Source organism: Octodon degus, unplaced genomic scaffold (assembly GCF_000260255.1).
Source record: "Octodon degus isolate 3935 unplaced genomic scaffold, OctDeg1.0 scaffold00044, whole genome shotgun sequence".
In the NCBI taxonomy this organism is placed as follows: domain Eukaryota; kingdom Metazoa; phylum Chordata; class Mammalia; order Rodentia; family Octodontidae; genus Octodon; species Octodon degus.
The window spans coordinates 472,120-495,123 of NW_004524620.1; the positions used below are offsets into that span (position 1 = coordinate 472,120).

The following is a 23,004-nucleotide window of genomic DNA, read 5'->3' on the forward strand; positions in this document are numbered from 1 at the left end:
AAAAAAAAAACCACTCTCAAAAATATTCTAAAACTGTTCGGTTGTGAATTGATGATTTTATTCTTTGTAGCTGTAATTTGCAGTTTGCTTACAGTTACCCTTCTTTGTTTGGTTATTGTAATGGCAGGGAGAAGCAAGGGTGGCCCTGTTTTGGGACACACCGGCTAACGTGTCTTGAACCTGGCAGGGGCTCTCCTTGAGGTATGGGCAGAAGCTGGGCCATTGAGAGGTGCCAGCCACATCATTGGCTACTGTCCCTGAGAGCACAGTGACAGAGGTCTGGGCAGCTGAGAATGCATATTCCTTTAGCACATTGTTGACAGTGCCAAGGCAGTAAAAGAAAAACATGGAGCCTTTTGAGGGAATGGTCCAAGGAATGAGAATTACTCTTTGTGTAGTACTGGTAAACCAGTGAATGCACAGAGCCTGTTTTGAAAGGAGACCTGTGAAGAGGATAGTTCATAGAGAAAACTTGAAAAAAAAAAAGTGGTAAATGGTACTTGAAAAACACAATTGAAATGCTGTATTTCACAATTTCTGCATCTTATGGTGTTTAAAGAAAGCTTAAAGGGGCTGGAATCTGTATGAGTTCGGGAGCTTGGATTTGGAGCAGAGGGAGCTGTTGGAGTTGAGTGGGGGAGAAGCCTATGTGAAAAATAAAATAATTCGTGGTCCAGCCTATGGGGAGTGGAGTGTAAATATCTAAGGATTTGTGGTTGTGAAGGTGGTGCCTATGTGCATATTGCTTTTTGACCATTGCATGAGGTAGTCATCTATAAGAAACAGTAGTTTGAGCATTAGACAAATTTGTAAAAATTTATACTAGTGCTTCCTAGTTCCTTTCTCATGTTGAACCTGATGATGAACAGAACAACTGTGTGGTAATAATTACTGTCCAGTCATGCTTGCATACTGCTTACCAGATTTGACTTTTCTCTGTCAGGCCCTAAAGGCTTTAGGTGCATGCAGGAAACTCTTCAAGTTGTTTCTCCATGAAACATTATGCAACTATGTGCTATTTTAAAAATACTATTTTATAAAACATAGAATTTTTAACACTGGAGAGGATCATGCAAATATATCACAGGATGAACATGGAGATAACTTGTTAACTTTGAGCAAGATAATGACCGCAGCAGGGTAGAGACTTGCCTGTCCTTGAAGTTGTTTTCACATTATCTTACTTCACCGTATGTAACCACACTGTAGGAATTTTTAAAATGTATTTGGTACAGGGTTTCACTGTGCAGTTCAGACTCCTAGTAAGCCTCCTGTTTTTAGCCTCCCCAGCACCAGGTGCACCACCATACCTGGTCTTGGTGGCCTGCTCAGTGTGCCTGGGGGCGGGGCCTGGCGGTGGGCCTGGTGTACCATGTGGTGCCTAAGCAGGAGCTTTGTCTGATGAGCTGTCTCACAAGCCCAGCAGTGCAAGTTTGTCTCTATCTGGGAACAGGAAATATTGCATATCGCCCTGTGTGTGTGATTGGAAAAAAGATTTCCTTTGAAGCTTTTGAACTGTAACAATGGTTTGTTAATGATAAGAATTTTATTTGTACTCATTTATGATCTTAAAATGAACCATGTTTTATAGAATTTGATAATAGTCTGAGACATCATTCCAAATGTATAGAAAATTAGAACTAATTAAGTAAACCATCTGACCAAGATAAGACAGTAGTACCTGGCAAATAGCATGCTTGGGAAAAGGATTTAAAAGACCAGGCTAATGAAGACAACTGGGACAAAATTGTAGAAGAGTTTTGAATCGAAGTGGTACAGATCACAGGAGGAGCACACAGAGGGCCAGAGTGAGGGAAGAGTCTAACTTCCTCATCCTCCTTCCTTTGCCAGTTGGATACATTTATCTGTTATAAGAACAGATAGTTATATTTTAGATACATCTTTGCTAGTTCTCTCTCTGTCTCTCACTCTGTCTCTGTCTGTCTGTCTGTCTGTGTGTTTCTCTCTGTCTCTGTCTGTCTCTGTCTGTCTGTCTCTCTCTGTCTTTGTCTCTGTCTCTGTCTCTTTCTGGTTTCTGTCTCTTTCTGAAAAGTGGTCTGGATAAATAAATATGTCCATTTACACCCAGTCCTTTATGGGGAAGCACATACCCATTACATCTATGTACACGAGCGTGCACATGTGTGTCATGAGGGAGGTGATACCTATGACTGAGATGGACACATTGTTTTTAGTTTTTTCCCCTGGATATGTTTGTGATGTAAACCAGGGATTAAAAACAGTAGGATCATTACAAGTCCAGTCTGTGTAGTGAGACCCTGGAGACCCTGTACTAAATACATTAAAAAAAAAAAAGAAAGAAATTGATAAAAGGCAGCCTTATGTATATATACACTGTTATTGCCATTTAGTTATGCTAAAATTTTATCTCACTAATTCAGTTGGAATAATTTCATTAGCGGTGCCTTCAAAACAGTGCCTCTTTCTTTTAATGAATTGCCTCAGATCCAGCTAAGCTTCTCATACTTTATCAATGGCATTAAATGAAACCAAGTATGGTGTTAAGTACATTTATATAAATTTCTTCAGTAAAATGCAGTGTTTACTATATATGGAGTTATATATTTCCTAATTGTGGGAAACTGAGGTCTTGGGAAAAGTATATCATTTAAAAAAAATTTTATTGAGAAGCGAATAGCAGTGAGATAGTTTCAAAACAGATTAGTAGGACAGTTTCAATAATTAGTACGTTGCATATTGTTGTCTTAAAAGTATGTCATTTTTTACTTTAAGCATTAGACAATCATTTAAATTTGTTTTTTTATTACCTATAAATTTTGTCATTAAAAATTATCTCAAAATTTATATTTAAAACCAGGTGAAATAGTACATGCCTTTAGTGTCAGCCCTTTGGAGATTAAAACAGGAGGATTGCAAGTTCAAGTTCTACTTGGGCAGTTTAGTAGGTCCTATATAAAAATTAAAAAATAAAAGGGCCATGGAGCTGTAGATCAGTGGTAGAGTGCCTTGGGTTCAATCTCTGGTAACACACACATAAAAAAAAAAAATCAGATTTGTAAGCATATTGTGGGGTTCTTGCTTTAAAATTTAAGAACTAGGGGCCGGGGAGATGGCTCAGTGGAATAAGCGCTTCTCTGGCAAGCACAAGGGCCTGAGTTCAATCCCCGGTTCCGCAAAAAAAAAAAAAAAAAAAAAAAAAAAAAATTGAAGAACTGCACAGTAAATGATTTAAAGTATTGTACTTTTGAAAACACTAGTAGTTAGGAATGAGTAGTAGTGGGGCCGGGGAGATGGCTCAGTAGAATAAACACTTGCCTGGTAAGCACAAGGGCCTGAGTTCAATCCCTGGTTCCGCCAAAAAAAACAAAAAACCAAATAAACAGAAATGAGTACTAGTGTCTTCAGGGGTGAACTGTTACTGTCATCAAGATGTGAAGAGTTGCATAATCATAAATAAGAAGTTACATTTTTAAGGCTAGTGATATTTAAAAAAAAGATTTTTTTGGGGGTGGTCTTTATTATTAAATTGTAAATTTGCTATATTCTGTACCTGATATTCCTCCCTTGCAATGCTGGGGATGAGACCCAGGGTCTCCCTCACTCTAGGAAAGCACTCTTCCACTCAGCTGCATCCTCAGTCACATTGGGTAACTTTTGTTTAATACCTATTTTAAAATTACAGTGTTTTTAGAAAAGCTTGGGAGAAATACGAATTTTTTTATAATTTATATTCTGTCCTACTTGCCAATAAAAATATTTTAAAAGTTAAAAAATGACAGTAACCTAGGTTTTCTTGAAAACAAAGTTGAAACTAACCCAGCTTTCAGGTTCCCACAAATAGCCCTGTGTGTTGGAGTGCTGTGAGAATTCGGAAGGTGTTTGAGTCTAGGTGATGCTTTCTTCATGGCTTAGTGGTTTACTGGCATTGGATCATTGTTTCCTAATCTTTAAGATGTATTTGAGAGTATGGATAGACAATTTGTAAATTGATTTTTCTTCCATTTACTGTGAAGGGCTGTGATGCAGCTTGCTTTCTTACTTTCCAGTCAGTTCATCTAAGAGGAGTTTGCTGTTCAATTTTTTTTACCTTTAGGATACTAGCCAAGAAATTACACACTCACAATTTTTATTTGTGTTTACCATTTTAGGTATGCTATACCCCCGGAACATGGAAAACGACTGGAAAGACTAGCTCAAGGTAAGCCTTGCTTTCAATTTCTCACTTTGATAGCATCCGTATTTCTGAGACGTTTTGTAGTATAGAATAACAGTATAGAATATCACTTTGTTAACTTTATCTTTTTGAAGTTACTGCCTTTTTGCTATTTCTTTAATTTGAAAAATTTTAACTTTTTTCACATTAGTTTGTGGATATTTTTCCTATTTCATAATGTACAAGTGATAGTACTTTGGCAGTTTTTTTTTAGTCATCTATAAAGTATTTAACACTATTGTGCCAATAATATTTCTACTTCTTTATGTCTTTCCAAAGAGTGTGTTGTTGCTCCCAGTTTCTCAGATGAGGGTGTTTTATGACTGCTTTTTATGTTTCAGTATCACTTGCAGAAAAGGTTTTTTCATATCACTTGTGACCTGCAGTTTCTGTATGGTCCATTGAGCCTGGGACTGCTCTTACAGAAATAAAATGTGAGCATTGTGGGTAACTTTTTTTTTTTCCTGTGTAGTTTTAGTACAGGATCTACAGGGTCTTACTACGTAGAGTGACTTGTTATTCCTGTTTTCAGCCTCCCAAGTGCTGGTATTACAGGCGCACACCACCACGTCCACTCTCAATCACCGTCTCAGCATGCCCCGGGGTGGGGCTGGCACTGCAGCTGGGGATTGAACCCTGGCCTCTGCCCTCTGCCTAAGCAGGCGCTTTAGTCTGCTGAGCTATCTGGCCAGCCCTCATTGTGGCTAACTTGTTACCACATGAGAATATGTCCTCTTGAAATGGCAAGATTAATCTTACTGCTACTTTAATTTTAATTTTTTATAGCTTTCTTCATCTTCTTAAGGGCCAAAACGAAGAATTCCTCTGATCGCTCTCTGGCTGGTTTTACCCCATGTCTGCTTGTGTCTGCAGAGAGTGCCCACCAAAGCAACCACCTTCTTGTCTTCTCCTCTCTCCTAAAGTTTTGCCAGGTAGCATTACACATAGGGAGAAAGCTCAAACCCTACCACACTGTTCTTGTCTTATGTTTTGTCAGCTGTTCTGCCCACAGGAGATTGGTAGTGACCTGCTTGAATTCCATTTGTGAGATAACTGAGAAGCAAGACATTCTCAGTTTATACAGGACTGAATCCTGAGTGAGATGTGCCCTTTTTGGTCAGACACTGAACTCAATTTCATTGGTATGCTAGATTTGCCTTTTGTTAGGAAGGAGTTTTGTCCCTGAGTTATACAGTAGTCCCTTGCTATTTTGCAATTCGACTTTTGCGGACTCACTGTTTCATGGGTTTTCAAAAAATATTCTATAAGTGATTTATCATGGATTTTTTCTATATTGGGGATTTTGCATTATACGTATGTTAAAATTGTAGGTTTATGAGTTTAGAAAGTGATTAAGAACATTAGTGGTGTTTTTAAAATGGTTAATTGTAGGAAAGAGTTTGGTAGGGTTAATAAAGCCTTAAAACCTATAAATACTAAAATAAATATGATGTCACTATTTCACTGATTTTTACTTATTGTGAGAGTGTCTGTAACGTAGCCTCCATTATAGGTGAGGGACCACTGTATATGCTTTCATTTAATAATGAAATGGGAACACTGAGAAATGCTATTCTTTGACTTGAGACTACTGAAGAGAAGTTATTAATGGTATCTAAAAGTTATTTTCCCCAGATTACAGGGAAATATTAGAAGGAATAGTTATAGTATCACATTTGCAAGAAGCATTATTATAATTTTGGCAGGCTAATAACTAAAAAGCTCTAGTGTTTTTAAAATGCAATACATTATGGTAATAATAGCAGTGTAATTGTAGTCTTGAACTTTGTTAGGAACTATTTTCATGAATATTAAGGTGGATGAGTCCTGGTTCTGGATAATAGATTAGAGCAGAGCTTAGAAGATGATTACCATAATCCTTAAATACGTAGGCAGTGAATTTCGTGCTAAAGCTATATGCTGAACCGTCTTCTCTGTAATAATTATTCTACCATTTTCCAGAGAACTTTTAAAAATGAAGCCAATGTAAATTTTGCAGTTTTAGTTCACACTAACATGTGTGCTGTAAAGAGCTTATTAATACTTGAAATACACAGTCTGAAAATGGCATTATAGGAAGATAGGTGATAATGGTTTAATCATAAGAGGTCAGTAAACTTAAAAAAAATGAACAAGAACTTTAAACTTCTTTTGCAGCATATTTTGAGAAGCAAAACAGGCAAAAGACCTTGCAAGAGAGTGGAGGATCTGTATCCACTGACCAGATGCCATCCAAATTAATTGAATTCAGTTAAATAATTAAAATGATAAAATAATGTAGTAAATGTGATGGAACATTATCTAATGTCTAGGTCAGGGCAGCACTTGATACATAAAATGGAAAGTAGGCTCAGATATTTTCCATTATCTTGTCTGCATATCATAATTCTCACCCCTGCCTTTTATGCGTGAGTGCTCTCATCTTTGGTTTCTGTTAAAATCTTGATTGACTGTGGCACCTGCAGGCATTTTATCTGCAAAGTATTAGGTCTGCATCTGATACAGTTAGAAGTTTGCTTTTGCCCTCCAGCTGCTTTTGCATTTACACAGTTTTTCCAATGTTAGATAGACATAAATGTAATAAAAAACTTAAGAAAATTGCTGCAGTTTTTATACTTGTTATGCTCATCTGTAATGCCATACGTTTTTCTCAATTTTTCATTGGGTACAGTTGAATTGCAAATAAGAAAGAGAGTAGAGCTGTAATGTTATGAATGACTATTTGGAAGATTTAAGTTTTCGAATGTCTGAGTCTCATCTGTTTTAGAAATAAGACAGTATCTTTGCTACAACATTAAATAAAATAAAGATTAAAATGGGAGCATCCGAAACCTTTGTGAAAGAGAGCATGTTCCATTTGTCTCATTGTAAATAAAATGCTATTAAAATTAAAGATTTACATTGGTGAAAATTTTGGTTACTAAGGAGAGGTATGTGCTTTAGGACATAGTATGTGCTTTAGGATATGTGCTTTAGGAAGTGCAAATGATTAACAAGATTCCTGTTTTAAGCAATATGTTAGTACAAATGAATTGATTTTTTTAGAAATACTCGTAAGAGGTACTTTAGCTTTAATTCTGCCTGCCTGCCTGTCTCTCTTTATCTCTCCGTCTGTCTGTCCTTGTCTGTCTGTCTATCTGTCTGTCCATCTGTCCATTGTGTTTTTGAAACATTCAAGACATTGCAATTATTGCCATAATGTTCACTGTACAGTTCATGCTGGCCTTGAACTTGGCAATGATCCTTCTGCCTCAACCTCCTGAGTGCTGAGATTACAGATTTATTACCCAGATTATTTATTTATTTAAAGTTTATTTTTTCTTTAGAAATTTTATTTGTTAAATCTTATTTGTGTATTTATTTGATGGTGCTCAGGCAGGCCTCATACTGTGGGCTCAAGGATCTTCTGCCTTAGCCTTGTCAGTGGCTGGGATTATATAGACTCCCACTGCTGGGTCTGGCTGTCCTCTTATTTGAAAAAGCCATGTTCAGTAAAAGGGAATGGAATAATCACTGTTAATTTAGTTCATTTTTATGAGTGGGTACTTCATTTTAGCTTATCTGGGGTTTGAAGGAGCCCAGGGTCATGGGCACACATGCAAGACAACTGCTCTAGCCACGAACTACATCCCTGGGCTTTTTTTCTTCTTCCCCTTTAAATGCTTAGTAGTCTTAAGTTTAAGCCTGTAGATCCCCATGATGAATGCTGTCATTATGTACTGCAAACATGTATTAATTGAATTAAAAATCCTCTCAGTAGAGGCTCTGAGAGTGATTTTCAAGGATTCTTGTTCCACAGATATCTGCGGGTAAAATGTAGGCAGGTGTTCTGTGAATTTCCTGAAGTAATGTTCAAAATAGGGCGTATAGGGGCCGGGGAGATGGCTCAGTAGAATAAGCGCTTCCCTGGCAAGCGCAAGGGCCTGAGTTCAATTCCCGGTTCCACCAAAAAAACCCCCCAAAACCAGCTGATGTGTAATCTACATGGAAAACACGCTGGCTGGTGGGTTTCTGGGGCTGGTGAGATGGCTCAGTGGTCTAAAGCATCTCCTTGGAACAAGCTTGGCAAAGCACAGGGACTGTGGTTCGATCCCCCAGCACCACATGCCAGCCAGCCCCGCCCCCTGGTGGGCTGAGCTGGCCACACACACACACACACTAAATAAATAAATAAATAAATAAATAAAAGTTAAAAAACAAAACAAAACAAAACGAAATAGGGCGTATATGCAGACTTCCAAGAAGCCTCCATTAAATACCTTAAGACATTTCGGTCTGAACAATTATGAGCCAAGAGAATATAAGGCAGAAATAAATAATCAGTAATTTTAATTTTATAAACAGATTCTAAATTGATCTGTTTTCATACCTCACTCTTGGAATTAGGAACTACTTTTATTAGCTCTCAACATGGTAAATGTTATTTCCTTAAGCATTCATTTAGTGGCTGGGGGTCTGAAATACTATATTAAAATGCCTGGTTTTGACAGCCTTGTAAATACAATACTCCTGATTATAAATAATGTTTTAAAGGTCCCCGTAAGACATAAAAATGAAGAAGACCAATCATATCCTTTGCCTTTATGCCTAGCACATGCTTTAGATACGGAGATCAATGAGTGGTGTATCAGGGTATGTTTATTTGTATCTAATAACCTACTGGGCCACATTAAAAATAGTGAAACAATCTCTGAACCTAATTTTCTAATAATTTGATGTCTGTAATATCTCTGTATGTGTTTGGATATTTTATATCTAGTTATGTTCCTGGTAGTTCTGAGAAGAGGCAGTAAGAACAAGGAGGAAGAAGTTAGGAAGACCATGCCTGCTAGCAGGAAATAGTTCTGTAGGAAATGAAGATTTCTGTGATTTGAAGAGTGAAGTTGTGGTAGGTAGAGGCCCAGGAAAGTTCTGGTTAGCTTGACTGGTTGATCTCTTGTGTGGTTACGTGGGGCTTCCTGGTTGACCGTACATTACTGCTTATATAACATGTCAAGGGATGAAGAAGTGAGAAGAGATACAAAGTGTTCTCAGGAATTCAGTTAAAAAGCCTTGTGAGTAATAGCCTACTGATCTGTTAAACTGGGTGGAAATTTTAACTGAATTTTCTGCAACTAGCTTGAAGTAGAAAAAACTTGCCCCTTATACAAGACACCATGTTCCAGAGATAAATATATAAAGTAGTTGCTTTTGAGAAGCATGATGTTTCTTGATCCTAAGATGAGTATAAGTATGATTTTTTTTCTTTTACTCCTAGAAAATTCTATCAGTCAATATAGATATGCATGGCATATGGGCCCCTGATGTAGAGTGGAACTCGGGGAGACAATCTCTTATCTGGTCCTGCTTTTATTATTATTTTTTTCTTTTTTTGGTAATAACTGTTCCAACTGGGATGAGATGATACCTCTGTAATGTTGATTTACATTTCCTTAATGATAGTGAGGTGGGTTATTTTCTTTGCAAACTTTTTTTTTCCTTTTTGTGGAACTGGGGTTTGAACCCAGGGCTTCATAGTCTATCACTGAGCTGCCTCCTAATCTCTTGGCATTTTTCGTTTTGTTTTGTTTGTTTTCATTATGGAAACATTTTTTTTCCGTGTATGTTTATTCAAATCTTCTCACTTTTTATTTAGACTTTTTTTTTTTCTGTTGAGGCGTTTGTATTATATGTTCTGATTATTCTTTTGATGAATACTTTTCCCATTTTATAGGTTGCTTCTTCACTCTTTTGTTTCCTGTGCTGTACAGAAGCTTCTTCTTTTGATATAACACTATTTTTCTGTTACTGCTTTTGCTTTTTGTGGTGTGTGGGGTCTTATCCAAAAAGCTTTTAGATACCTTTAAGTGATATTAATGTCCTAAGGTGATTTCATTGTATTTTCTTCTAGTAGTTTTACAGTTTTATGTCTTACTAGGTGTGTGATCAATTTTTAGTTTTTTTATATAAAATGAGAGAATCTACTTTCATTCTTTGTATGTGGGTTCCAAGTTTCCCAGCATCATTCATTTTAAAAAATATTTATCTGCTTTTTTGCTCTAGTATTAGAGATTGAACTCAGGTTTTGTGTGTGCTAGGCAAGCATTGCACCACTAAGCCATACCTCCACCTCCCCTGGACCATTTATTGAAGAAACTGTCCTACTTCCAATGTACATAATTTGTAAACATTGTGGACTAAAGTGCCTACTTGGGCAGGCCCAGGGACTGGGTTCGATCCTTGACATTCCATGATGGCCTCGACCCCGGGGTGTGCTGAGACATGGCATACACCTGTAATCCTAGCACTTGGGAGGCTGAAAACTGGAGAATCACTGAGTCTGATCTGTGTAGTGAGACCCTGTAGACCCTATACTAAATAGATTTTCATCTTTTGGCCAAGGTGTACTTTTGTGTGAATTATCTCATTAAATTCCCAGAAGAACACAGTAAAGCAGGTAGCAGTAGCTCCTTGATTGTACAGTTGGATGGATAATATATATATGTGTTGGTTGATTCTGTGGCTAGTCAAAGCCAAAGAAAACCAAGTTCTTTATAAGTGGGCAAGGTGAAGCTGGTTTTAAGTAATTAAAAATATGAAGATTTAGGAATAAAACACCTCTGCTGCTCACTGTGGTGAAGATGTACATGTGTATGTTAGGAGCATAGAGAAAGCAGAGTTGGTGCTCAGGCAAGCTGGTTTGTTGAGTACATGTGAACAGAGGCTTGGGTAAGATCTATTCAGAGTCCTATGGGTACCTCACACTTCAGTGTAGGCTGCCTTTCTAGTCCTTCATAACCTTTGTGTGTGTGTGGGGGCCAGGGAGGGGTACCGGGGATCGAATTCAGGACCTTGTGCTTGCCAGGCAGGTGCTTAGGCCACTGAGCTATCTCCCCTGGCCCTTTTCAGAGCCTTTTTGAGTGATCAGAGAGTGGATTCCAGTCATCCCCAACTCACACAGAGTTTATATTGTTGTGTTGCTCAATATGTTTTTATCTGAAAGCAAACCCAGTGATGTGAAAGTAGGTGCTACAGAATAAGGTACCAGATTTATTGTGTGTTTGCAGTTGACATCTTACTTGTTGGTGCGTCAAGTGGGATGTCCAGAGGGCTGCCACTATTTCATGACCGAGGGGCACCACAGAACTTCCTTTGAATTTCCTGGTCCTTAGGAGTATGAAACAATGGGCAGTTCTGATGGTGTGTTTGTGTTTGTGAATGTGTTTGTGTGTGTGTGTGTGTGTGTGTGTGTGACAGACGATAAATTAGTACAATTTTCAGAGTGTTATAGTAGTTAACATTGAACTATGATAGGCTTTAGAGATTACTTTTAAATAAATATAATGGGCTCTTGATTTACATACTTTTCTGTAGCTGTTTGTAACTCAAGTTGGCTGTAAGTCAAGACTGTTTCCCCTAAGAAATAATACAAATACCCATAATGCATTCTGAACCTCCCAAAGCACCCTTTAACTTTTTTGTAATAAAAAAGAGTATCATTTGCATATTATGCCATAAGCACCAGTAATTTTTATAGTGCATTTGTCAGAAAGTTATAGAATGGGCCTGGTTTACCAGAAACAACAATGTCCTACTATGCTTACCATTCAAGTTGACATCTCTGGCTCGAGGAAGGGAGGATGGAATGGGAGGTGGTTATTTGGAAGACTCTCCCTCCATAGGAACATCAGGAATCTGGTTTTCTGGGGTTCTTTCCTCGGGAGAGTCTGTAGCCCGCTAGGACCTGCTTCTGACTCAGTAGGACTCAACTTTTTTAGAACTAAAAACTGGTCTAAAGTTGTCTTTTTATCTTTTCTTTAACAGTATTCTTTTTGATTGTAATTGCTTTTTTTTTTTTTTTTTACCTTCCCTTCTTTCTTAGGCTTATTTTCTAGTTTTTTGGGGACCATTTTCATTGCAATAATCTTACTGATTATACAAAGCACTGACAAAAGTCACACAAACACACACATCTCCCTTTAGACTGACACTTCTGTTCACTTTCGTACACTTTTCTGGCATCCAAGTCTTTTGTTTACAATTGTACAAGCAGTGGGTACCTGAGTTGTAACTCAAGACTTTGGTTCCAAGTGAGATCTAAACTTTTGGTGGCAAACCAAGTTGTTAGTATATGAGGCCTATCATAACTTGAAGGTTCACTGCAAGTGAACTAAATTTTTTAAAAAGACCTCTAGTAAAGTAAATATCGCAAAAAATGAATTCAGAAAGGCATATTTTAAGAACTTATTTGCAAAAACTTTGATCCATGCTGAATTATTTCTATAATTGGTGACTTGAAAAACTCTTTACAGTCTTTAAATTTTTTTTTATTATTACTATTTTTTTTTACTCTTGGCAATCTTATGTGAAGTTTTTAGTTATGTCTCCTCTTTTCTGTGAGATCTGGTTTTGTCATTTTCATATAGGTAACTCCAAAGTGTTGTTTTCATTTATTACCTTTCTGTAAGTAGGCCAGTTTTGAATCTTTAAAAATAGTATCACTTTTGTATCAAATAGTTTCCTGGTTCTATCGACTTGCTTATATGTTGCATAAAATAGTTTTTGTAGACCTTGGAACTAAAGGATGAGCCAAGTAGTCCTACAGGTATTTTGAGATACAGTTTATTTTAAGACACATGAGTCATGCATAATTTGTGGTAGTTATAAAACATTTTCCAGGATGATATAAAACACAGTTTTGATGGTGCATTGTAAATATACTTTCTGATCCAATGTGAAGTTCTTAATATCCTGCATATTACCTTCCTTTTGTGGTTTTCAAATTTAAATTAACTTATGGCCAGTCACTACATTGTTCAGGTCCTGATGAGAAATCCATATAAAAAATGAATTAAATATACTTTCTTCATTGATATGAATTTAAAACTTAATGCTGCACAAAGTTTCAGACTTCAAAGGTGTGATAAATAGTTTGAATTGTTTATCAAAATGTTTCCATGAGTTTTCCATTTGATGACTGCCTGGTGTGCCTTACTGTCTCCGTGCAGGGGACTTAGGGTAAGATTGTATGTGTAGACCTGACCTTTACATTATTGTGGCACTTTCCATTTGTTAACATTTTATTTTGTATTTGTGTGTCATAAGTAGTAGCCATAAGCAGAGGATTGCATGAAATGACCAAATAAGGCTAAACTCTCCCTTTAATTTTTGTTTTTTTTTCCCTTGGAACTGAGGATTGAACTCAGGCCCTTGTGCTTGCCAGGGAAGCGCTTATTCCACTGAGCCATCTCCCCACCCCCTCCCTTTAATTTTGATTGTAGAGAATGATAGTATTTCTGTTCTTTCTGTAGGTAAACAATTTTTTGGTGTTTTTTCCCCTTTTTTAAAAAAAAACAGTTTAGGTGCAGATTGCCATTCAGAATATACTATGTTTAGCAGGTGGTTGTTTGTACTTCATTGGCTCCTGCTGCAATTTTTTTTAATGCATTGTTGCCTCACATATCATATGATGGAATCAGTCAAGTCTTGTGTATTCTGTTTGTGTTGGTGCGCTCTTGTAGTTTCAGCACTTGGGCAGGAGGATTGAAGATTTGGAGGCCAACTCTCTCTCTCTGTGCCCTTCTGCTGTGGTCCCCTCCGTCTTCTGTCTCTTGCTCTCCTCTTGGTGTTTTCGTGCTTTCCTCTCCTGCAGGGAGATAGGTTGCCCTCTCTGGGAGGAAGTAACAATCAGGGCATTAAGCCTGCTCCTTTTCATGTCTGTAGCCTCCATCACCAAGTTAGTGAGGGTCTGCTCAAGGAGAACTGCGGCCTTGAAGTCAGTCTGGAGCATACTGTATGTTGAAGGGAAGAGAATGTACCCTCAAAGTGCTTCAGCTGCTGAGGCAGGTTCCCAAGCATTATAGAGGTGCCATCCAAAAAGTGCTTCCAAGAATTAATAGTAGTTTTCTAAAAATATATTTTTACTTATTTTGACAGAACTTGTACATTTATGTAGTACAGTGTGACATTTCATAGCATGCATACCATGTGTAATGATCAGATAAAGGAAATTGGCATTTTTATCATCTTAGATATATATCATTTCTTCATGATGGGGACCTTCAAAATCCTTTCTACTAATTATTTCTAAAGATTCAATTGGTCATTGTTAACTAATTTACAACATTTGAAGTTAGCAGTTTTAAGTTGATTAGAAAATAAGGAAAAGAGGCAAGAAGCTGCTAGAAATGTGCTTTATGTTGGGCATTTGGACGAGTGCTGTCAGATGAGAGATGCCACTATTAAAATGTGCATTTAGGGCCAAGCTCAATGCTCTAAGGGCCTGCCTGGCAAGCGCAGGGATGTGGGTAACCCTCTGTAGCGCATCCATGCCGGCCCTGCCCCAGAATCCAACTGGCCACTGAGATGGGATGTATGGTGCTTGCCTGTAATCCCAGTGCTGGGGAGGCTGAAAACAGGAGGATAACGAAGAGTCAGAGCTTCATAGTAAGACCCTGTACCAAATATGTGAAAATGTTTTTAAAAAGCACACTTATTTTCACAACCTGATTTAATATTTTACCCATTTAGGAGATACTGGGCAGATTGAATCCAAATATGATTCTAATTAAATTTGATTCCTAAAGTCTAGTAATTTTATATGGTACAAAACAATTCTTGGGAAATGGTACAAAATGATTCTTTCTTCTTTTATGTATTTGGTGCACTAAATCTTTCGATAAGGAAATTTATTTTTTGGTGATGTAAAAATGAATCTTTTAATTTTTAAGAATTCTGATTTTGATTTTTGGTTCTCAAGTTTTTTGGTAGTGAGCTAATCTATATGTGTACAAATATAGATAAAGATACTAAAGTTTGATTCCATTCCATAAGGATACTAAAGTTTGAGATATGTATATTTGTATGTACTCTTTTAACTTTGCTCTTAATTGACCCAATGCTGTTTGTCTACTTAGGTTTTTTCCCAAGCAGCTCCCAAGGATGTGATGCGTTTCTTCGCCACAAGATGACACTGATTTCTCCATCAGTACTGAAGAAATACGGGATTCCTTTTGACAAGGTATTTTAATATTACTCTTTCAGAAATTGATTTGTTTGTATACTTTGTGTTTAAGATGAACTTAACATAAGGCAACATATCTTTGACTTTAGGTTATAGTTTTAGGATATGGGCAGAGAAATCCAAGTTCATGTTTTATAACATTTATCTACATAAGTTCAAGCTGTAGTTACTAAGGATTTTATGTCATTATATACTTCATGCATAATAATAGTCACATGCAGCACATTCTACACAGTAAGAGTTAATGGTTTTACATTAACACATTTTATATGGATAATATAATTAATGTTTTCTATTTAAAAAATAAACTTAGAACAATTATTTTAGCAATTAGGTCAGTTAAAATTAGTGATTGTGGCCTGGTATGGTGGCACACATCTGCAGTGCCAGCATTCCGGGAGGCTGCAGAAGAAGGACTGCAGATGGAGCCCTGCCTGGGCAACTTAGTGAGGCCCTGGCTTCAAGTAAAAGTGAAGAAAGGGTTAGGGATATGGCTGTCTGTGAAAGTCCCAGGTTTAATCCCCAGTACCATGGACAAAAAATGTATTAGTGATTAGCATTTCTAAACACTTTTGAACATACTAAAATTGTAGTTTTCTTAAGGAATAAAATTGTCGATAATTTAGTAATCATATATTGCTTCTATGAAATATTTCTGACAATTCAGTTTTATGAAACTCAGTAGATACTGCAGCCCATGTTCTTTGTTTCCATAGTGGTTCCTGGGTCAGAAGTACTATAGAGCTCGAACTTTTTAATGAAGAAGTTGAAATGAGAAAAGCTTTTTGACCAGATAAATGAAAGCACTCTCTCAGTCTCAAGGAGATTAAGTACTTAGCTACTTGCAGAAACATTAAAAAATAGCTTCTCTTTCTTTAGCGCCTCCCCTCTCCAATCCTGCTGTTTTCCACCTTAGAAGCTTTTCCACCTGTGATTTAGTCATTACATGTTCTTAATCTTAGGTCCTCAATGTGACCTTAGGTCCTACTGTTGTTGGAGGGCTTTGTTCACAGGAGGATTTCCCCGAGTGTTGAGAACTGTTCTTCCACCTGAGCCAGTTCCCATTCCTTCACAGAATGGCCATGCAGTGGCCAGGCTGGGGACATGCTGTGCTTGTGAGGAGCATGCTTTACTTGCATACTTGTGGAAAATCCTGCCTGCAAGCTGTGTATCCTGAGGGGCTCTGGGTGTGGAGAGGGCGGGCTACAGCACTGGCAGGTGTCCTGTGAGGGCTCTGCCTCACTGGCTGACCGCTTGCGTGGCAGGCTTTGTGGGTTGCAGACACATCATGAAGTGTTTCTTTTCCGTGGTGGGTATTAGCTTTGGTAGGCATTTCTGTTTAAGCTCAGATAATAGAAGGCAACTTAGATAAAACTGTTTTTGCCTGCCAGAAGGAGTGAACTAGTGTTCGTTCCCCAGGAGGAATCCTTCTGGTTAGAGTTGGTTTGGACATTGGCAGTAGTTTTAGGGATGGTTTTAGGAGAGGGGGTTAGGAAAAGCAGTGGATCCTCAGGATATTTTTGCTTTCTGTGGGAAACAACAGTGTAAGTTTTCTACCTGAGATGAGGAGCCATCATTGACTTAGGGGGCCAGTTGACAGTGGCACTTCTTCCTGTGAAGTCTGCCTACTCTTTTCCACCTTGATGCAGGCCACTGTGCTTGTCAAGGACTTTGTTCTCTGTTGATGGTTCTGTAACATACAACAGAGTAAATGGCAGCACGGACTGGAGAATACACCTCTGGAATTCATTTCTTATTGGTATTATATAATTTTTCTCAGTCTTACTTTCTTCATCTTAAAGTGGAGGTAATAATGATAGTTGCTGGGCATAGAGGCAGATTTATAATCCCAGCACTTAGGAGGCTGAGGCAGGTAGATTGCTGAAAGTTTGAGGTGAGCCCGGGCTACAAAGTGAGTTCAAGGCCAGCCTGAATTACACAGTGAGATCCTCTCTTAAAAAACAAAGTAAAGGAAAGCAAAGCAATGCAAAGCAAAGCAAACCAAACCAAATGAAACCAAACCAAATCAAGCCAAACCACAACAAAATAAAACTACTTAGCAAGAATGAGAACAGATAATCTAAATAAAGGCCTTTGTATAGTATATGTTATCTTTTTAACTCAGTGCTTTTCCTTTGGGTAATCACTTCTTAGTTGGAGTACATTTTGTCCTTCCAGTGTATTTGTGGATATTAATTCATATGTATAATATGAAAAATATTTGTAACAGATAACCGGTGTGTCCTGTTAAATTGTTTACATTTTCTCCACCTTCTTTTCATGATATAAGAGTAAGATGATTGTTTTAGTTTTCTGATAAAATGGAGTTATTCTTCTATTCTGTCCCTGTACTTATCAGTTTATGCCCATAGGGACAGCAAATTAGCCCTATGTGTTGGCTAACTAGGTCTAACATGTTTCTAGAAATGATAGAGACCTAAAATTGTCAGTCAGTGGAAACAGGTGCTCTTGTTGAACATTGCAAGAGGGGAATTTTTTAGGATGGTAGAAATCATTTGTAGGTAAGGTTCAGAGGAGCGATTATTCTAATGGAGCCCTCCACTTTTCTCAGGGAAGAAACAGTCAAGCAAGTTTTGTTTTTACCAGATAGTAAGAAGCACCTAGACAATGAGTGATACTCAGTAGACTCATGAAATGAGAGAATTTGGGGGCATGTTCTCAAATGGTTGATCAGCAGCACTGGTACCATGCTGATTCCTGAGAAGTCTGTCTCTGCCAGACAGCTGAGCTGCCTCTTATTTCAGCTCAGTATCCTCTGATATTTCACTGGAGTGGGCCAGCGTTTTGAGAAAAATTTCAGCATTGTGGGGAAGGAATGTACTTGCTGTACATTCTTTTTGGATCCCCTGAGTGGTGATTGGATTACAGCATGAGCACCTGTGTTTCTACAGCCTGCCTCCTATATGTTTAAAGACTTATCTGTACCTGCATATTAATTTCCCAACATTCGAGGGCTCAACTGCCACAAGAATTATTCTGATTAAATATACAGAAGGGGCAATGTAGTTGCTTTAATTTCAGATTATATGTAAGAAGAGTCTCCTGACATTGAGAGCTACCTGGTGAAGTTGTTTCTGAATTTTATTCTTGTTAATATGATGATAGATGATAATAATTCCTTTTATTCTTTCATAAATAAAATGGAGAATAGTTGGTGTCTACTTTGGTTTTGGTAGTCTGTGTCCTGAATATTATTCTTGCTTATATTGTTCTTTGTTGTTTTCATGTTCATGATTGTTGAGCAGGGCTGGGAAAGCCCTGTAGATATTGTACATCTGTTCTGATGGCGAAGTTCTGCCAGTGCTCACGAATACATTCTCAGATCATGTGCAGTCAGGCTGAGATGAAGTGTAGGGCATTGACCAAGGAGTGTACGTTCAAGACAAGTTAAATAGTCAAGGCAGTTATAATCTCAGAAATAGTTGTGGTGGAATATGTGAGATTTATATTGCTCTAGAAAAAATGTGCAATTCTGATGGGCATGGTGATGTATATCTGTAATCCTGGGGGAAACTCGGGGAGGCCAGGAAAAAACAAAACAAAGCAAACAAAAAAAACAAGGTTGAGGCCAGCCTGGGTACTTTAGGGAATTTGCAGGGCTGTATCTCAAAATTCAGAAGGGCCAGGGCTTACTGTAAAAGCCTGGGATTCAATCCCTAACATGAGAGGGGAGGGAAGGAAAGGGGAGAAAAGAAATGGAATATAACAGACACACTAGTCTGTGCTACAGTGGATCAGTAGAGGGAGGATCCTGCCTAATTCCTGGGCTAGTGACAGTACATAGGGGATGTTTTAATTTTTTTTTTCTCTCTGATTTTAAGTAATTTATTTGTGACAGGTTTTAGAGAGATTCCTAGTAATAAGTCTTATACCATAGATTTATTGGGCTCAAGTGTATTTTTATTTCTGTGAAGAAAATATTGAGCAGGCCAGATGTGGATCAATCAATAACTAGATAAACGAAGTGTGGTATATTCATCGACTGTAGTGTCAATAATTAGGAACAAGCTACTCAGTTACATGCAACAGAATGGAATGGAAGCACCTGGAAAATTTAGAGAAAAATAAAATTACATTTCTTTTATATGAAGTTCTAGGGCAGCAAGAGGTAACTAATGGTGAAAGGAATTGGAACAGTGTCACTGAGATAGGACTGGATGGTATGCTGGGTATTTCCTGGTGTGATGGAAGTCATAGGGGTATGAGTAGTATGCATTTGGCAAAGTTGATCAAACTAGCTATACATTTATTTATTATCTGAGCATTACTAATGTAAATAAACACTTCATGTGTCAGTAGGATAATGAAACGTGTGACTTCACAATTTTGTCATCGTAAGTAGAGAATCTAAGTTTTCAATGTAAATAGATAGCATTTACTGAATGCTTTATATTTATCAGGGAGGAACTTTGGTTCATTAGAATTCCTATAACTATTTTATATGTTACTTGGCACCAATGCAAAGAAATATGAAAGGCTCTACCCCTTTGAATGTTAGATTAGAAACACTTTAAGGTCGGGTAATACAGTACAAATACCATTATTTCATCTGACAAACTAAGAAATATGTTTATAATCTAGAACTGAATAAGTAGAGGGTTTTTTTTTTTAAATACATAACACTAAAATTTTTGGCTTTCCCCTTTTTTCTATAACTTGCAGTATAGAAAAGTTTTGCTTTGGTAACTATAAAAACAGGCTTCAGTCTAAAATAGCAGAATAAATACATTTTTTGATGTTAACTTTTAGGCTCCTGACATTTTTAAGGGTTATATAATTATGACACTTTCAAATGTACACATATTTTGAGTAATTTTTTTTTTTTTTTTTTTTTTTTTTTTTCTGACTCAGCCCACTCTGCGGGCAGGGCTGTTGGAGCATGTGGTGCCAGGGTTTGAACCATGGTTTCCTGTGACTGTCTGATCTTGCCTAAAGAGGTGCTTTAAACCACTGAGCTTTCTTGTTGGCCCTATTTTGAGTAATTCTTTGCATAGAAATTTTATTATTAAATAGAACATAGTTAATTGAATAGTTTTTAAGTTTTATGAAAGAATTGGTGACTACTACCAAGTTTATCAATGAGAACTGTCCAGCATGTGTTGTCAGTTTCTATAACTTGCAACATCACATGTATTAGTTGTTACATTTTTTTCTGTATGAATGCAGTAATGCTAATTATTATATATTGATTGCTAATATGAATATATTAATTTGAGTAACTTAAAGACTTTTTTTTTTGGTAGAATGAGGATCAAACTCAGGCCTTTGTGCTTGCCAGGGAAGCACTTATTCCACTGATCCATCTCCCCAGCCCCTGACATTTTCAAATAAAATATGATATATTAGAATAGGTTTGATAGTTGACTAAAGTATCACAAGGTCACATCTTATTTAGAAAATTCCTTTCAAAGTTTCTTGAAACAACACTATGGACGGATGAAGAAAAAATTTTGGGAAACTTCTTTTAAACTGGCATAGCTCTGATAATGACATTTTTTCTTTTATATTTTAATTGTGTTTACAATTTGAGAAATTTTATTACTGACATATTTCAGAGAAATATGACATATTTTCTACCCCTCAGATCACCCAGGAGGCTGGAGAATTTATGATCACTTTCCCATATGGCTACCATGCTGGTTTCAATCATGGTTTCAACTGTGCGGAATCTACAAATTTTGCTACTGTCAGATGGATTGACTATGGAAAAGTTGCTAAATTGGTAAGTTATGCCTCAAAAATAAGGTGTAAATTAAAGGCATGTTCTGTTAATGTAGTGGGAAGCCTAGGATATGTGTAGCATTTATATCTTTTCATCATTCATACTCTGTGCCTCTTACTACAGTAATTTGTTTCAGACTAGACAACTTTTATTTTGCATAGGCTGAATTACCACTTGTAACTATAATTTTCTGTTTTGAGGATAAATGTGGAGCAATTTACCCTGGTAGATATTTTAAGCAGTTGTTGTTTACTTTCTGTCTTAAGGCCACCAGGTTTTGTGCAAGATTTTCTAAAGACTCCAAACTAGATATACGTGGAATTTTCCTTGTTATAGTTTAGTCTGTGGCTTAGAATACAACTTAAGAGAAGGAATCACTAGTAAAGTTCTAACAAGGGTTGAAGTTAGATGGTAAGAAGTGATTAAAACTGCCTTTAATGCAGAAATAAGGGTTTTGAAAGCAATAAATGTGACATAACATTTTGTACCTCTTGCCCAGTATATTTAATTTAGTTCACATGCTGTGTATTTTTATTCACATGTAACAACTTCTATTAAATGTAATTACTTGCTCCCTGCTGTGTTAAATAGAGGACATCTTCAAAGTGATGGTGGTTTCTATTAGGTTTACTTTCTCTCCTGTGGGCTTTAAGGCAAAGGTGCAGGCTGGCAGAGGGTAGCTTTTAAAAGAAACTGTGTTTTACTAAGTATATAAAGTTGTCAAAGATTCAGTGAAAAATGATAAAGCTTATACAGTGTTATCTTGGCTAAAGTATGGTATAGCTCAGTATGATTTATTCTATGTTGATAAACTTGCATGTGGAACCATTAGGTGAAGGTAGAATATTCAAGGATGAAACTCCAGGTTTGATTTACATGTGTATTTAATTGTAAAACAAGTTAAAATATAAATAATATAGTGCTTTGGCAGCTCAAGAAGCATGTGAATGAGTTTTTGACATAAACTGAAGCCCCTCCTATTAGACATTTTCTACTCTGATTGTCTATTTATGAGAGATGATTCAGAAACAAGCAGAATGAAATACTTATTTCCATTAGACATCCAGTGTATTGTAAGTCTAATGAAAAAGAGGAAACTCAGTGTGTGTACTGTACATTGGCCAGCTACTTCAGTGCTTTGGCAGAAGTGCTTGCCTCTGTGTTGAAACAATGCTCTTGTCAAAGGCAGTGATGGAGAACTTTTTAGAGACCAAGTGCTCGAACTGCAACCCCAAGCCCACTTATTTATTATAAAGTATCAACACTGCAGTTAAACCTGAAGGTTTGGCTGCTGGGGTTGGGAGGGAGGGTAGTTCAGCTTGCATGCGGACAGAGAAGGCCCAGTGTGTCCACTGTAGCAGCTGTGTCATAGGCTCACCACCATTGTCACGGGATTGCCATAGATGTTATTTCATGGTTTGCATCTTGAATCACTAACATATAAGGAAATTATTGCAATAATTTAGAGTCTCCAGAAAAATTGCTAATTTCCTGTTTGCTGTAACTTTCACAACTAGTTTGTGGTATTGGTCAGAACAGGACATTTTAGCATCAGAGAGAAGCCTGGAAGCAGAGTGGTGTGACTGAGGAGAGAGGTGCATACATATGGATCCTCTCTGACAGCTCTGCTGAGAGACTCTGTCCTAATTGTGGGGTCAGGATGTGGTGCACGAGGGAGAGGTAGGCAGGGTCTCAGGCTCAGTTTTCCTGTTGGGGCTGGCTGTATAACAGCAGAAAGCCCTTCATTCACATATTAGTTAGGAGAACTCTATCTTAAAGATTTGTTGTGAGGGAAGAAACATAGGTGTGTGAATATCAATTAATATAGTTTAGTAGAAATATGACTCTTTATTTAGTTTTGGATATTTTGTTTTAGAATATGTATGATATTCAGTGATAAAATGAAGTTTTAGTGAGCTAATTTTACATTAATTAAGACCAGCTAATTTTTTTCCATAATTTTATTGAGAAACAAATAGCAATGAGACAATTTCAAACCAAATTGGTAGGACAGTTTCAATAATTAACACATTGCATACATTCTTCCTAGTGGTTAATTGCTGT

General features: G+C 37.2%; 1 protein-coding gene across 5 annotated transcripts in view; it reads left to right on the forward strand.

The window, feature by feature from the left end:
• The window catches only part of Kdm4c (lysine demethylase 4C), a 461,014-nt gene that overhangs the window by 79,777 nt on the left and 358,233 nt on the right, over window positions 1–23,004 (forward strand). For all 5 annotated transcript variants that reach the window (XM_004631706.2, XM_023715829.1, XM_023715827.1 and 2 more), the window contains 3 exons: window positions 4,131–4,180; window positions 15,091–15,194; window positions 20,803–20,940. In XM_004631706.2, the coding sequence (XP_004631763.1) occupies window positions 4,131–4,180; window positions 15,091–15,194; window positions 20,803–20,940 (292 nt within the window). The remainder of the gene's footprint in view (window positions 1–4,130; window positions 4,181–15,090; window positions 15,195–20,802; window positions 20,941–23,004) is intronic.